The 15,272-nt window shown below is 48.7% G+C and overlaps 1 protein-coding gene across 7 annotated transcripts in view; it reads left to right on the top strand.

The window, feature by feature from the left end:
* Positions 1-15,272, top strand: part of ANKAR (ankyrin and armadillo repeat containing) — a 356,791-nt gene that overhangs the window by 9,151 nt on the left and 332,368 nt on the right. For all 7 annotated transcript variants that reach the window (XR_010181859.1, XR_010181860.1, XM_063932915.1 and 4 more), the window contains exon 2: positions 13,112-13,861. Coding sequence is in view for 5 of the 7 variants with exons in the window: in XM_063932915.1 (XP_063788985.1) it covers positions 13,267-13,861 (595 nt within the window). In the remaining 2 variants the exon portion in view is untranslated. The remainder of the gene's footprint in view (positions 1-13,111; positions 13,862-15,272) is intronic.

Here is a 15,272-nt window from a genome sequence, read left to right as displayed (position 1 = left end):
ATTTCACATGAACCAACCTATTGTGGTGCCTGCGGCTACTAAGGACTTGGAGGATTCCAAGTTGCTTGACGTGGTCAGGACCCTGAAAATACATGTTTCCAGGACGGCTGGAGTCAGAAAATCTGACTCGCTGTTTATCCTGTATGCACCCAACAAACTGGGTGCTCCTGCTTCTAAGCAGACGATTGCTCGTTGGATTTGTAGTACAATTCAGCTTGCACATTCTGTGGCAGGCCTGCCACAGCCAAAAATCTTAAAATGCCCACTCCACAAGGAAGGTGGGCTCATCTTGGGCAGCTGCCCGAGGGGTCTCGGCTTTACAACTTTGCCGAGCAGTTACTTGGTCAGGAGCAAATACGTTTGTAAAATTCTACAAATTTGATACCCTGGCTAAAGAGGACCTGGAGTTCTCTCATTCGGTGCTACAGAGTCATCCGCACTCTCCCGCCCGTTTGGGAGCTTTGGTATAATCCCCATGGTCCTTACGGAGTCCCCAGCATCCACTAGGACGTCAGAGAAAATAAGAATTTACTTACCGATAATTCTATTTCTCGTAGTCCGTAGTGGATGCTGGGCGCCCATCCCAAGTGCGGATTGTCTGCAATACTGGTACATAATTATTGTTACCAAAAAATTCGGGTTATTGTTGTAGTGAGCCATCTTTTCTAGAGGCTCCTCTATTATCATGCTGTTAACTGGGTTCAGATCACAAGTTGTACAGTGTGATTGGTGTGGCTGGTATGAGTCTTACCCGGGATTCAAAATCCTTCCTTATTGTGTACGCTCGTCCGGGCACAGTATCCTAACTGAGGCTTGGAGGAGGGTCATAGGGGGAGGAGCCAGTGCACACCAGGTGATCCTAAAGCTTTCTTTAGATGTGCCCAGTCTCCTGCGGAGCCGCTATTCCCCATGGTCCTTACGGAGTCCCCAGCATCCACTACGGACTACGAGAAATAGAATTATCGGTAAGTAAATTCTTATTTTTTGCCTTATATTCCCTCACAGCCTAAGAAAGCACGACATTATCAAATGCAGTCCTTTCGGTCGCAGAATAACAAGAAAGTACGAGGAGCGTCCTTTCTTACCAGAGGTAAGGGTACAGGACACAGCTAGTTCCCAGGAACAGAAGTCCTCCCCGGCCTCTACTACATCCAACGCATGACGCTGGAGCTCCGCTAAGGGAGTCCGCCCCAGTGGGAGCACGTCTTCGACTCTTCAGCCACATCTGAGTTCACTCACAGGTGGTTCCCGGGGCAATAAAAAATTGTTTCTCAGGGTTACAAGCTGGAATTCGAAAGGTGCCTCCTCGCCGGTTTTTCCTTATCGGACCTACCGGCTTCTCCCCCAGGAAGGGAGATAATATTAAATACAATTCACACATTGTATCTCCAACAGGTGGTGCTCAAGGTTCCCCTCCTGCAACAAGGAAGGCGATATGACTCAACCTTGGCTGTAGTCCCGAAACCGTACGGTTCGGTCAGACCCATTTTTTAAATTAAAATCTCTGATCCTATACGGGAAAAGGTTCAAATAATTTAAAGTGGAATCGCCCAGAGCGATCATCGCCAGCCAGGAAGGGGGGGATTTGATGGTGTATCTAAACATAAAGGCTGCATACCTTCATGTTCCCATTTATCCACCCCATCAGGCGTACCTGACAATTGCGGTACAGGATTGTCATGACCAATTTCAGGGTAATTGGCGGAAATAATGGTGCTCCTACGCAAGCAAGGAGTCACAGTTGTCCCATACTTGGACGATCTCCTAATAAGGGCGAGATCAAAAGAGCAGTTGTTGAACAGCGTGTCACTTTCGCTGAAGGTGTCACAGCAACACGGCTGGATTCTCAATTTCCCGAGGTCACAGTTGGTTCCTATAACTCGTCTGCCCTTCTTGGGTATGATTCTGGATACAGACCAGAAATGGGTTTACCTTCAGATAGAGAAGGCCCAGGAACTCATGACTCTAGTCAGGGACCTATTGAAACCAAGACAGGTGTCAGTGCATCACTGCACTCGAGTCCTGGGAAAAACATTCCCTTCAGCAGGTTCCATGCAAGGACTTTCCAATGGGACCTACTGGACAAGTGGTCCGGGTCACATCTACAGATTCATCAGTTGATCACCCTATTACCCAGGGCCAGGGTATCTCTCCTGTGGTGTTTGCAGAGTGCTCACCTTCTAGAGGGCCGCAGATTCGGCATTCAGGACTAGATCCTGGTGACCACGGACGCAAGCCTCCGAGGCTGGGGAGCAGTCACACAGGGAAGAAATTTCCAAGGTCTTTGGTCAAGTCAAGAGACTTGTCTTCACATCAACATATTGGAACTAAGGGCCATATACAACGCCCTACGTCAAGCGGAGACCTTTCTTCGCGACCAACCGGTTCTGATCCAGTCAGACAACGTCACCGCAGTAGCTCATGTAAACCGCCAAAGCGGCACAAGGAGCAGAGTGGCGATGGCGAAAGCCACCAGAATTCTTAGCTGGGCGGAGAATCATGTAAGAGCACTGTCAACAGTGTTCATTCCGCAAGTGAACAACTGGGAAGCAGACTTCCTCACCAGACATACGTCCTGGAGAATGGAGACTTCATCAGGAAGTCTTCGCACAGATTGCAGTTCGGTGGGGACTGCCACAAATAGACAGGATGGCGTCCCGCCTCAACAAAAAGCTGCAGAGTTATTGCGCTTGGTCAAGAGACCCTCAGGCAGTAGCGGTAGACGCCCTAGTGACACCGTGGGTGTTCCAGTCAGTCTATGTATTTCCTCCTCTTCCTCTCATACCCAAGGGTTGAGAATAATAAGAAAAAGGAGGAGTGAGAACAATCTTCATTGTTCCAGATTGGCCACGAAGGATCTGGTATCCGGATCTGCAGGAAATGCTTACAGAAAATCCGTGGCCTCTTCCTCTAAGGCAGGACCTGTTGCAACAGGGCCCATGTCTGTTCCAAGACTTACCGCGGCTGCGTTTGACGGCATGGCGGTTGAACGCCGGATCCTTGCGGAAAAAGGCATTCCGGATGAGGTCATTCCTACGCTGATAAAGGCTAGGAAGGACGTGACATCTTAACATTATCACCGTATATGGCGAAAATATGTTTCTTGGTGTGAGGCCAGGAATGCTCCTATGGAAGAATTCCATCTGGGCCGTTTCCTTCACTTCCTACAAACTGGAGTGAATTTGGGCCTAAAACTTAGGCTCCAGTAAGGTTCAGATTTCGGCCCTATCCATTTTCTTTCACAAAGAGTTGGCTTCTCTACCAGAAGTTCAGACGTTTGTAAAAGGAGTGCTGCGTATCCAGCCTCCTTTTGTGCCTCCGGTGGCACCTTGGGATCTTAACGTGGTGTTAAGTTTCCTAAAGTCACACTGGTTTGAACCACTTAAAACGGCGGAGTTAAAATATCTCACATGGAAGGTGGTCATGTTATTAGGCTTGGCTTCGGCTAGACGTGTGTCAGAATTAGCGGCTTTGTCACATAAAAGCCCCTATCTGGTTTTCCATATGGATAGAGCAGAATTGCGGACCCGTTCACAATTTCTGCCGAAAGTGGTATCATCTTTTCATATGAACCAACCTATTGTGGTGCCTGTGGCTACACGTGACTTGGAGGATTCCGAGTTACTTGATGTGGTCAGGGCTTTGAAAATTTACGTGGCCAGAACGGCTAGAGTCAGGAAAACTGAAGCGCTGTTTGTCCTGTATGCGTCCAACAAGATTGGTTCCCCTGCTTCAAAGCAAACTATTGCTCGCTGGATTTGTAACACGATTCAGCAAGCGCATTCTACGTCTGGATTGCCGTTACCAAAATCGGTCAAGGCCCATTCTACTAGGAAGGTGGGCTTTTCTTGGGCGGCTGCCCGGGGGGTCTCGGCACTACAGCTGTGTCGAGCTGCTACTTGGTCGGGTTCAAACACTTTTGCAAAATTCTATAGGTTTGATACCCTGGCTGAGGAGGACCTCATGTTTGCTCAATCGGTGCTGCAGAGTCATCCGCACTTTCCCGCCCGTTTGGGAGCTTTGGTATAATCCCCATGGTCCTTACGGAGTCCCCAGCATCCTCTAGGACGTTAGAGAAAATAAGATTTTACTTACCGGTAAATCTATTTCTCGTAGTCCGTAGAGGATGCTGGGTGCCCGTCCCAAGTGCGGACTTCTTCTGCAATACTTCTATATAGTTATTGCTTCAATAAGGGTTACGTTATAGTTGCATCGGTCTTGCACTGATGATATGTTGCTTTCATACTGTTAACTGGGTAGTTATCACAAGTTATACGGTGTGATTGGTGTGGCTGGTATGAATCTTGCCCTTGGATTAACAAAATCCTTTCCTTGTACTGTCCATCTCCTCTGGGCACAGTTTCTCTAACTGAGGTCTGGAGGAGGGGCATAGAGGGAGGAGCCAGTGCACACCAGGAACTAAATTCTTTCTTAAAGTGCCCATGCCTCCTGCGGAGCCCGTCTCTCCCCATGGTCCTTACGGAGTCCCCAGCATCCTCTACGGACTACGAGAAATAGATTTACTGGTAAGTAAAATCTTATTTTAATTCCCCTGCTCATTGCTGCTGTGTCAGTGGTCGCTGCCTGTGTTTGTTATATACTGTATTCTGCAACAACTGCATTTCTGCAGAGCTAAGCTGTGAAAGGGCTATTGAGGGTGCTTTTGATATCATCTGCTCCGTCTGTGACTTTCAATGGACAATTGCACAAAATGTATATATTGGAGAATTGTCAGTGAAAATTGTATGATAGTGCATAACCGACTTGTGGGCTGGGGGACTATTCAATATAAAGTGATGTTGGCAATGTGGCATGATAACGCTCATAGCAGGGATACATCATGACTACAGCATTGTCCATTAAACATTGCATCCCCGTAAGGGTGTGCAGTAAAATGACCAATGTTGCTCTACCATAACTCCATCACTGGGAATTGAATTGCTCCTACATAACAGGGCTCTAGAGCAGAGGTTCTCAAACTCGGTCCTCGGGGGCACACACAGTGCATGTTTTGCAGGTAACCCAGCAGGTGCACAGGTGTATTAATTACTCACTGACACATTTTAAAGGGTCCACAGGTGGAGCTAATTATTTCACTTGCGATTCTGTGAGGAGACCTGCAAAACATGCACTGTGTGTGTCCCCGAGGACTGAGTTTGAGAACCTCTGCTCTAGAGTATAAAACCACTATGGCCACATGGGTCCGTTCACATTGAAGAGTAGGTATGTTCAAGCCAAAGCAGCACAGAACAACTTCAAGCATTTATCCAGGCATTACTGTGTTCAAGTTTATTTATTGATTTTCATGAAACCCATGTGCTGTATATTTGTTATTTGTTGCTGAATTTCCAATGTTTTTCCTGTTTTATCAAAACGCACCTTCATAAATTTAGCTCTCTTCATTTTTAAAATGTAAAATATCTGACTTCTTGAAAACAGGATAGCTTGCAAGCAGAGGTGTAGCTAGGCGCCATGGTGCTTGGAGCAAGGGTATGTTTTGGCGCCCCCTCCCCTGTACTGAATTGGGGGCCTAGCCAGCATGTAATAGCATGTTACATTTGAAAAGAAACAATATTTTAAAATCCTAAATTGGTGCCGGTGCCGGTTCTAGACCATGTGGAGCTCAGGGCGAAAGTTTCCTTTGGGTGCCCCCCATGTTTAAAATCTGCCTCACAACACTATAAAGAGGGTGGGCAGAGCTCCGTCATGTGCCAGCTGTCAGTGTCTCCTGCTGTCACCTCTGGCCTGCCCTGTTCTCTACCTCGTCTCCGAGTCAGTGTGCTTCTCCTCCTCCTGCTCTGTGACTGCCAGTACAGTGGCCCGTGGGAATTGGTGTGGCAGGCAGCAGCGCGCCCTCTAAATTTTTCGGCCCCCGGAGCCACCCTCGCTACATCCCTGCTTGCAACACAGGGATGCCACAAGGAGTAGCACTGGCCACAGGTTGCAATGATTATCTAATATATCCAGTGGATACAGTAACCTGAGAATGGTAAATGTGCCTGTTTCTTCACTGTCTCAGTGCCTTTATTATCTCTACCACGCAGCTACACGGACAGGGTGAGGATCCCTGCTGATACAGGAATGTGGTTACCCATCGCCCTGGCCCATGGGAGATGCTAATAATATACATGTGACAGGGCCGAAGCTAGGAGTTTTGTCACCTGGGGCAATGCATGTTCAGGCCTAAACTAGCCTAGTAAATAGAGGCAGACCTTCAATTAGTTCTTTCCTAGGTGATCACATGACTACCTAGGCGCAAATACCCAAAATTCATGCGACAGCTTTAACTGCAAGCAATCACCTGGCTGCATTTCAATGTACCTGTCTGACCAACGTGTAAGGATCTCTGGTGACTAAAGACGGATTTAGGGGTCAGGCCGCCCCTAGGCACAATGATATTGGATTCCCCCTCACCCCCCCCAAGAACCACGGGAAGGGGTGTGGCCACAGCATAGTACAGATTCACATTACACCGCACAGTAGTATCCGTTAGTCACATTACACCACACAGTAGTACTCCTTATACATACCAGGAAGAGCCCCTTATACATATTGTGCCAGGTAGAGCCCCTTTTACACATTACGGCAGGTAGAGCCCCTATCATGCATTATGGCAGGTAGAGTGCCCTTTTACACTGTACGGCAGGTAGCGCCCCAAATCACACATTGCGGCAGGCAGAGTCCCCTTTCACACATTACAGCAGGCAGAGTCCCACTTTTTACACATTAGGCAGGCAGAGTCCTCTTTTTTACACACTACAGCAGGTCGAGTTCCTTTTTTACACACTATGGCATTCAGAGTCCCCCTTTTTACACATTAAGGCAGGCACAGTCCCCCTTTTTACACATTACGGCAGGCAGAGTCCCCCTTTTTACACATTACGGCAGGCAAAGTCCCCCTTTTTACACATTACGCCAGACAGAGCCCATTTCTCTAACGTCCTTTAGGATGCTGGGACTCCGTAAGGACCATGGGGATAGACGGGCTCCGCAGGAGATAGGGCACTTTAAGAAAGCTTTGGATTCTGGGTGTGCACTGGCTCCTCCCTCTATGCCCCTCCTCCAGACCTCAGTTTTACACTGTGCCCAGAGCAAGATGGGTGCACTGCAGAGAGCTCTCCAGAGTTCTCTGCCTGGAAGCATTTTTGTTTGGATTTTTTTCTCTACTTTTTACTACTTTTTCACAGGGAGCACTGCTGGCAACAGGCTCCCTGCATCGAGGGACTGAGGAGAGAGGAGCAGACCTTCTTGTCAAAGATAGGCTCTGCTTCCTCGGCTACTGGACACCATTAGCTCCAGAGGGGGTGAACGCAGGTTCTTACTGGGCGTCCACCCCCGGAGCCGCGCCGCTGTTCTCCTCACAGAGCCAGAAGTACAGAAGTCAGAAGACGTCTCATGCGGCAGAAGCCTTCAGCTTCACTGAGGCAACGCACAGCACTGCAGCTGTGCGTCATTGCTCCCATACACCTCACACACTCCAGTCACTGTAAGGGTGCAGGGCGCAGGGGGGGTGGGGGGGGTGGCGCCCTGGGCAGCAATATAAGCCTCTGCATGGCAAAAAGACTATATACATGTACAGGTGGGCTCTGTACATGTATATAAAAGAGCCCCCGCCATATTTTACTAAGTTTGAGCGGGACAGAAGCACGCCGCCGAGGGGGCGGGGCTTCTCCCTCAGCACTCACCAGTGCCATTTTCTCTACACAGCACTGCTGAGAGGAAGCTCCCCGGACTCTCCCCTGCTTACACACGGTGAAAGGGTGCTTAAAAGAGAGGGGGGAGGGGGGCACATAATTGGCGGTTTACATATTACACAGCGCTGCTGGGGAAAAAGATTTTGTGTTGGTCTCCAGGGTTATTGCGCTGGGGTGTGTGCTGGCATACTCTCTCTCTGTCTCTCCAAAGGGCCTTGACAGGGATACTGTCTTCAGAAAAGGGGTTCCCTGTGTGTGTGTGTGAAGTGTGTCGGTACGCGTGTGTCGACATGTTTGACGAGGAAGGCTCGCTTACTGTGGAGGGGGAGTGTTTGAATGACAGGTCGCCGTCGGCAACGCCGACACCGGAATGGGTGGATATGCTGAATGTCTTGAATGCAAATGTCAATCTATTGCATAAAAGGTTAGACAAGGCAGAAGCTAGGGATCAGTCAGGTACCCAGTCCATGCCTGTCCCTGTGGCGCCAGGCCCGTAGGGGTCTCAGAAGCGCACCATATCCCAGATCGATGACACAGATACCGACACAGATTCTGACTCTGGTGTCGACTATGAAGATGCAAAATTACAGCCGAAGGTGGCAAAAGGTATTCGGTACATGATTATGGCCATTAAAGAGGTTTTGCATATTACTGAGGAACCCCTGTCCCTGACACGAGGGTACACATGTATAAAGAGAAAAAGCCTGAAGTCACTTTTCCATCATCATTTGAATTAAGTGAATTGTGCGAAAAGGCTTGGGACTCTCCAGATAGGAGACCACAAGTTCCCAAAAGGATTCTTATGGCGTATCCTTTTCCACAAACTGATAGGATACGCTGGGAATCTTCACCAAAAGTGGACAAGGCGCTGACACGCTTGTCCAAAAAGGTGGCACTGCCTTCTCAGGATACGGCTTCCCTCAAGGAACCGGCTGATCGCAGGCAGGAAATTACCTTGAAGCACATTTACACTCACTCCGGTACTATTGCTAGACCGGCTATGGCGTCGGCCTGGGTTTGTAGTGCGGTTGTGGCATGGGCAGATTCCTTATCTGCAGAGATTGACACCTTAGATAGGGATGCCATTCAAATGACCATAGAGCACATCAGAGATGCTGCCTTGTATATGAGAGATGCTCAGAGAGAAATTTGTTTATTAAGCTCCAGAATAAATGCTATGTCTATTTCGGCTAGGCGACTCCTGTGGACCCGGCAGTGGACGGGAGATGCCGATTCTAAGCGGCACATGGAGTCCTTGCCGTACAAGGGGGAGGAGTTGTTTGGAGGCGGCCTCTCGGACCTTGTCTCTACGGCTACGGCTGGTAAGTCGAATTTCTTACCTTATGTCCCCCCGCAGCATACTAGGAAGGCACCTCATTATCAAATGCAGTCCTTTCGTTCCAATAAAAACAAGAAGGTGCGGGGATCGTCCTTTGTTACCAGAGGAAAAGGCAGGGGAAAGAAGCTGCACACAGCTAGTTCCCAAGAGCAGAAGTCCTCCCCTGCGTCTGCAAAGTCCACCGCATGACCCTGGGGCTTCCCAGGGGGAGGCAGATCTGGTGGGGGCTCGTCTTCGGTTTTTCAGCCACGTCTGGGTTCAATCGCAGGTGGATCCCTGGGCAGTAGAGATTGTTGCTCAGGGATACAGGCTAGAATTCGAAGACTTGCCTCCTCGCCGGTTTTTCAAATCGGCTCTGCCGACTTCCCCGTCAGAGAGGGAGTCAGTGTTGACAGCAATCCAAAAATTGTATGTTCAACAGGTGATTGTCACAGTTCCTCATCTCCAGCAGGGAGAGGGATATTATTCAACCCTGTTTGTGGTTCCCGAAACCGGACGGTTCGGTCAGGCCCATTTTAAACCTGAAATCTCTGAACTTGTACTTGAAAAGGTTCAAGTTCAAAATGGAATCACTCCGGGCGCTCATCGCCAGCCTGGAGGGGGGGGGGGGGATTGGATGGTGTCCCTGGACATAAAGGATGCATACCTTCATGTTCCAATATTCCCCCCCCCCCCCCCCCCATCAGGCGTTCCTGAGATTTGCAGTGCAGGACTGTCACTACCAATTTCAGACGTTGCCGTTTGGGCTTTCCACGGCCCCGAGGGTTTTCACCAAGGTAATGGCGGAAATGATGGTGCTCCTGCGCAGGCAGGGGGTCACAATTATCCCATACTTGGACGATCTCCTAATAAAGGCGAGATCTCGGGAGAAGTTGCTGGACAGCGTGTCTCTGTCCATGAAGACGTTGCAGCTACACGGCTGGATTCTCAATATACCGAAGTCCCAGCTAGTTCCTACAACGCGTCTGACCTTTCTGGGCCTGATCCTAGACACAGACCAATAAAAGGTTTTTCTTCCGATCGAAAAGGTTCAGGAACTCATGACCATGGTCAGGAACCTATTGAAACCAAAGAAGGTTTCAGCGCATCAGTGCACGCGGGTCCTGGGGAAGATGGTGGCTTCATACGAGGCCATCCCTTTCGGCAGATTCCATGCGAGGACTTTTCAATGGGACCTCTTGGACAAGTGGTCCGGGTCCCATTTACAAATGCATCAAAGGATCACCCTGTCTCCCAGGACCAGGGTATCTCTCCTGTGGTGGCTGAACAGTGCTCACCTTCTAGAGGGTCGCAGGTTCGGCATTCAGGACTGGGTCCTGGTGACCACGGACGCAAGCCTCCGAGGCTGGGGAGCAGTGGCACTGGGAAGAAATTTCCAAAGTCTCTGGTCAAGCCTGGAGACTTGTCTCCACATCAACATCCTGGAGTTGAGGGCCATATACAACGCCCTGCGTCAAGCGGAGAACTTACTTCGGAGAAGACCGGTTCTGATTCAGTCAGACAATGTCACGGCAGTGGCTCATATAAACCGCCAAGGCGGAACAAGGAGCAGAGTGGGCGGAACAAGGAGCAGAGTGGCCATGGCAGAAGCGACCAGGATTCTACGCTGGGCGGAAGGCCATGTAAGTGCGCTGTCAGCGGTGTTCATCCCGGGGGTGGACAACTGGGAGGCGGACTTCCTCAGCAGGCACGACCTGCATCCGGGGGAGTGGGGACTTCATCAAGAAGTCTTTGCACAGATCGCGGATCGGTGGGGCCTGCCTCAAATAGACATGATGGCGTCCCGTCTCAACAAAAAGCTAAAGCGGTATTGCGCCAGGTCAAGGGACCCTCAGGCGGTAGCGGTAGACGCTCTGGTGACACCTTGGGTGTTCAGATCGGTCTATGTGTTTCCTCCTCTTCCTCTCATACCCAAGGTGTTGAGAATTGTAAGAATAAGCAGGGTCAGAACAATCCTCATTGTTCCAGATTGGCCACGGAGGACTTGGTATCCGGAACTGCAAGAGTTGCTCACAGAAGATCCGTGGCCTCTTCCTCTAAGGCAGGACCTGCTGCAGCAGGGGCCATGTCTGTTCCAAGACTTACCGTGGCTGCGTTTGACGGCATGGCGGTTGAACGCCGGATCCTAGTGGAAAAAGGAATTCCGGAGGAAGTCATTCCTACCCTGATCAAGGCTAGGAAAGACGTGACGTTGAAACATTATCACCGTATATGGCGGAAATATGTTTCTTGGTGTGAGGCCAGAGCTGCTCCTACTGAGGAGTTCCTTTTGGGCCGTCTACTTCACTTCCTTCAAACAGGAGTGACCTTTGGCCTCAAATTAGGGTCCATAAAGGTCCAGATTTCGGCCTTATCCATTTTCTTTCAAAGAGAATTAGCCTCTCTTCCTGAGGTACAGACTTTTGTGAAGGGGGTGCTGCATATTCAGCCTCCCTTTGTGCCTCCGGTGGCGCCTTGGGATCTTAACGTGGTGTTACGTTTCCTCAAGTCACCTTGGTTTGAACCACTTAAAACTGTGGAGTTGAAATACCTCACGTGGAAAGTGGTCATGTTGTTGGCGTTAGCTTCGGCGAGACGTGTTTCAGAATTGGCGGCTTTATCGCATAAAAGCCCATACTTGGTTTTTCACGTGGATAGGGCAGAGTTGAGGACTCGTCCTCACTTTCTGCCAAAAGTGGTCTTATCTTTTCATGTGAACCAACCTATTGTCGTGCTTGTGGCTACAAGGGACTTGGAGGATTCCGAGTCCCTGGATGTAGTTAGGGCTTTGAAGATTTATGTGACCAGAACGGCTCGGATCAGGAAGACTGAAGCTTTGTTTGTTCTGTATGCGGCCAACAAGGTTGGCGCCCCTGCTTCAAAGCAGACTATTGCTCGCTGGATCTGTAACACGATTCAGCAGGCGCATTCTACGGCAGGATTGCCGTTACCGAAATCGGTTAAGGCCCACTCCACTAGGAAAGTGGGCTCTTCTTGGGTGGCTGCCCGAGGGGTCTCGGCATTATAGTTGTGCCGAGCAGCTACTTGGTCGGGGACAAACACCTTTGCAAAGTTCTATAAGTTGGATACCCTGGCTGAGGAGGACCTCCTGTTTGCTCAATCGGTGCTGCAGAGTCATCCGCACTCTCCCGCCCGTTTGGGAGCTTTGGTATTATCCCCATGGTCCTTACGGAGTCCCAGCATCCTCAAGGATGTTAGAGAAAATAAGATTTTACTTACCGGTAAATCTATTTCTCGTAGTCCGTAGAGGATGCTGGGCGCCCGTCCCAAGTGCGGACTTCTTCTGCATGACTTGTATATAGTTATTGCTTACATAAGGGTTATGTTATAGTTTTCGGTGATACCGTGGCTATGTTGTTGTTCATACTGTTAACTGGGTAAGTTTATCTTAAGTTATACGGTGTGATTGGTGTGGCTGGTATGAATCTCGCCCTTAGCTTTACAAAAATCCTTCCTCGTACTGTCCATCTCCTCTGGGCACAGTTTCCCTAACTGAGGTCTGGAGGAGGGGCATAGAGGGAGGAGCCAGTGCACACCCAGAATCCAAAGCTTTCTTAAAGTGCCCTATCTCCTGCGGAGCCCGTCTATCTCCATGGTCCTTACGGAGTCCCAGCATCCTCTACGGACTACGAGAAATAGATTTACCGGTAAGTAAAATCTTATTTTTACAATGAGAGAGCGAGAGAGAGAAGTGGAGTGTGTTTGCTTCTACAACTATTACAAGCGTAAAATGCGTTTCGCACAGTGGCCTCATCCCTTAGCTGCGATTCTAAGTATACTATATGGCTAACCAACTAACTGTAGGTAATACTTACTACGTAGGACTTAAGTTCTACTATTATGCATAGGCTATGTGACGGTAAACGAGACGCCCGGTGGTGTTACACTGGCTCTTTGGGCGTCAGGCACTTTTTCATATACAATTAATCATTTAGATTTTTTTCATCCCTAGGTATCAGTATTTCACAGATCGCTGAAAAGAAAATCTCCAGCTTTGCCTCTTTCTTACTTTCATCTGCCTTTTAAAATGGTTAAACACTTACAATTTTAAAGTGTATGTATATTTTATTTTTTCCAGCGATGTGGGAAGATCCGTAGGATGAACACCGTTATTAAGCCGCTCATTCAACATTTGGTTGTAAAACAGAAAATATTAAATGGATTCACCGGACTGTGCAACTGACCGACGAGATCTATGTTAAATTGCTGCGGTAGCTGAGCTTATAGTTAAGAATGTTGAGATCCGTCAAGAAACCGTTAATTAAAGCGCCCGTCCACGATGAGGCCTTCATGGCGGAAATGACGGTGCAGAGAAATGCCAGCGCTTTCTTTGACAAATTTGATCGAAGCGAAGTACAAGAACTTCTGGCCCATACCATCTCCAGCTGGCTGGTGTCCAAGGACGATGCCCATTTACCGCTCCATCTGCCCAGCGGTTTGATCACTCAGCTGAAAAATCTCACCCATCCCAACGTTCTTGTCTTGGCTCCAGTTGAGCCCGAGGTCCGTTTGGATTACCGGGAAGTTCATCAGATATTAAGGGAACTGGTTATTGGCATCTATTGCTTTAACCAAGTGCCGTCCATCTGCCTAAATGCCAGTTACGACTGCAGCACATCATGTCAGTTACCCCCTGCCTACTATGACACTAGGGTTGGGCAGATCCTGATCAGCGTGGACTATATGATAAAGGCCCTGTGGCATGGTTCCTACATGGCAGAAGAGAAACGGTCCAGATTCTCTGAACTGTGGAGGTCTAGTATGGACATTGATGCTAATGGTCATCCGCAGACCAAGAAAAACATATTTGCAGACTTTTGCTTGGCTGGTAAGCGTTTCATCAGGGGATAGCTACTTGATTCACTATGTACAAACACTGGTATATTCTCCATAATAAATGTATATGTGAAACGCAGGTATATCCAAACTGTATTGATGGAAGGATACGGGGTGCTGGTGGAGGGGTTGGACATAACAGTCTTGGTAGTTGGTTTACTGCACACCCTTAGTATTATAGCTCACAATATGGTTGCTAGACAGGTATGTAAAGGATAATTTGCGGTAGCTTGTGTATAGGGGGTCATTCCGAGTTGATCGCTCGCTAGCAGTTTTTAGCAGCCATGCAAACGCATAGTCGCCCGCCCACGGGGGAGTATATTTTTGCTTTGCAGGAGTGCGAACGCCTGTGCAGCCGTGCGCCTGCAAACACATTTTGTGCAAAACAAGACCAGCCCTGTAGTTACTTATCCTGTGCGATGATTGCTGCGACGAGTGACACGGTAATGACGTCAGATACCCACCCAGCAAACGCCCGGCCACGCCTGCGTTTTTCCAAACACGCCCAGAAAACGGTCAGTTGACACGCATAAACGCCCTCTTCCTGTCAATCTTCTTGCGTTCGGCTGTGCGACTGGAATCTTCGCTAGAACCAGTGCAAAACCACAAAGGACTTCGTACCCGTACAACACACGTGCACATTGCGATGCATACACGTGCAGATTAGCCGTTTTTTTTAATGATCGCTACGCAGCGAACAACGGCTGCTAGCGATCAACTCTGAATGACCCCTATAGTACAGAACCCAGACAGATAGCTGGTTTGTAATACAGATCTTCGTATGATGACTAGGCATATATTACTGACCCCAATACCCCAATGTGGAACGCAAACTTCAATCATGGATGCTGGTATGCAAAGCGGGCTGTAAACCGTGTGCATAGTGTAATACTAATCATGCTTATTATATAGAACTTTTCTCCAAATGACTTTACAGTGGGTGACTACGATATTTATTTATTAACAGTTTCTTATATAGCGCAGCATATTCCGTTACACTCTACAATTTGAACAACAGTATTAGAACAAAGCTGGGCAAAAACAGACAGACATAGAGGTAGGAAGGCCCTGCTCGCAAGCTTACAATCTATAGGGAAATGGGTGTTGATACACAAGGTTTATGCTACCTATTGCATAATGGTCCACCAGACCACGACATAAGAGATCCCACATACAGGGTGCCCACAGAATATTCAGTTCCAGTATTGATCATCTTACCCATGAGAGTGCCAGGCAAGGCAGCCATCTTTGGGTACAATGGGGAGCTTATAAGCAATGCAGGGAATTTAAACAGTGACATATGGAATACAAGAAAGTCACATGATCCTGAAATTCTGCGTGTTTTTCATTCTATCTGTGCAGCAATTTGTAGAAATGTGATATGCATACAAACAAATCATATC

This window comes from Pseudophryne corroboree, chromosome 7 (genome assembly GCF_028390025.1).
Source record: "Pseudophryne corroboree isolate aPseCor3 chromosome 7, aPseCor3.hap2, whole genome shotgun sequence".
NCBI lineage: Eukaryota > Metazoa > Chordata > Amphibia > Anura > Myobatrachidae > Pseudophryne > Pseudophryne corroboree.
Note: the sequence above shows the minus strand (reverse complement) of the source record. Positions and strands in the feature narration are given on the sequence as shown.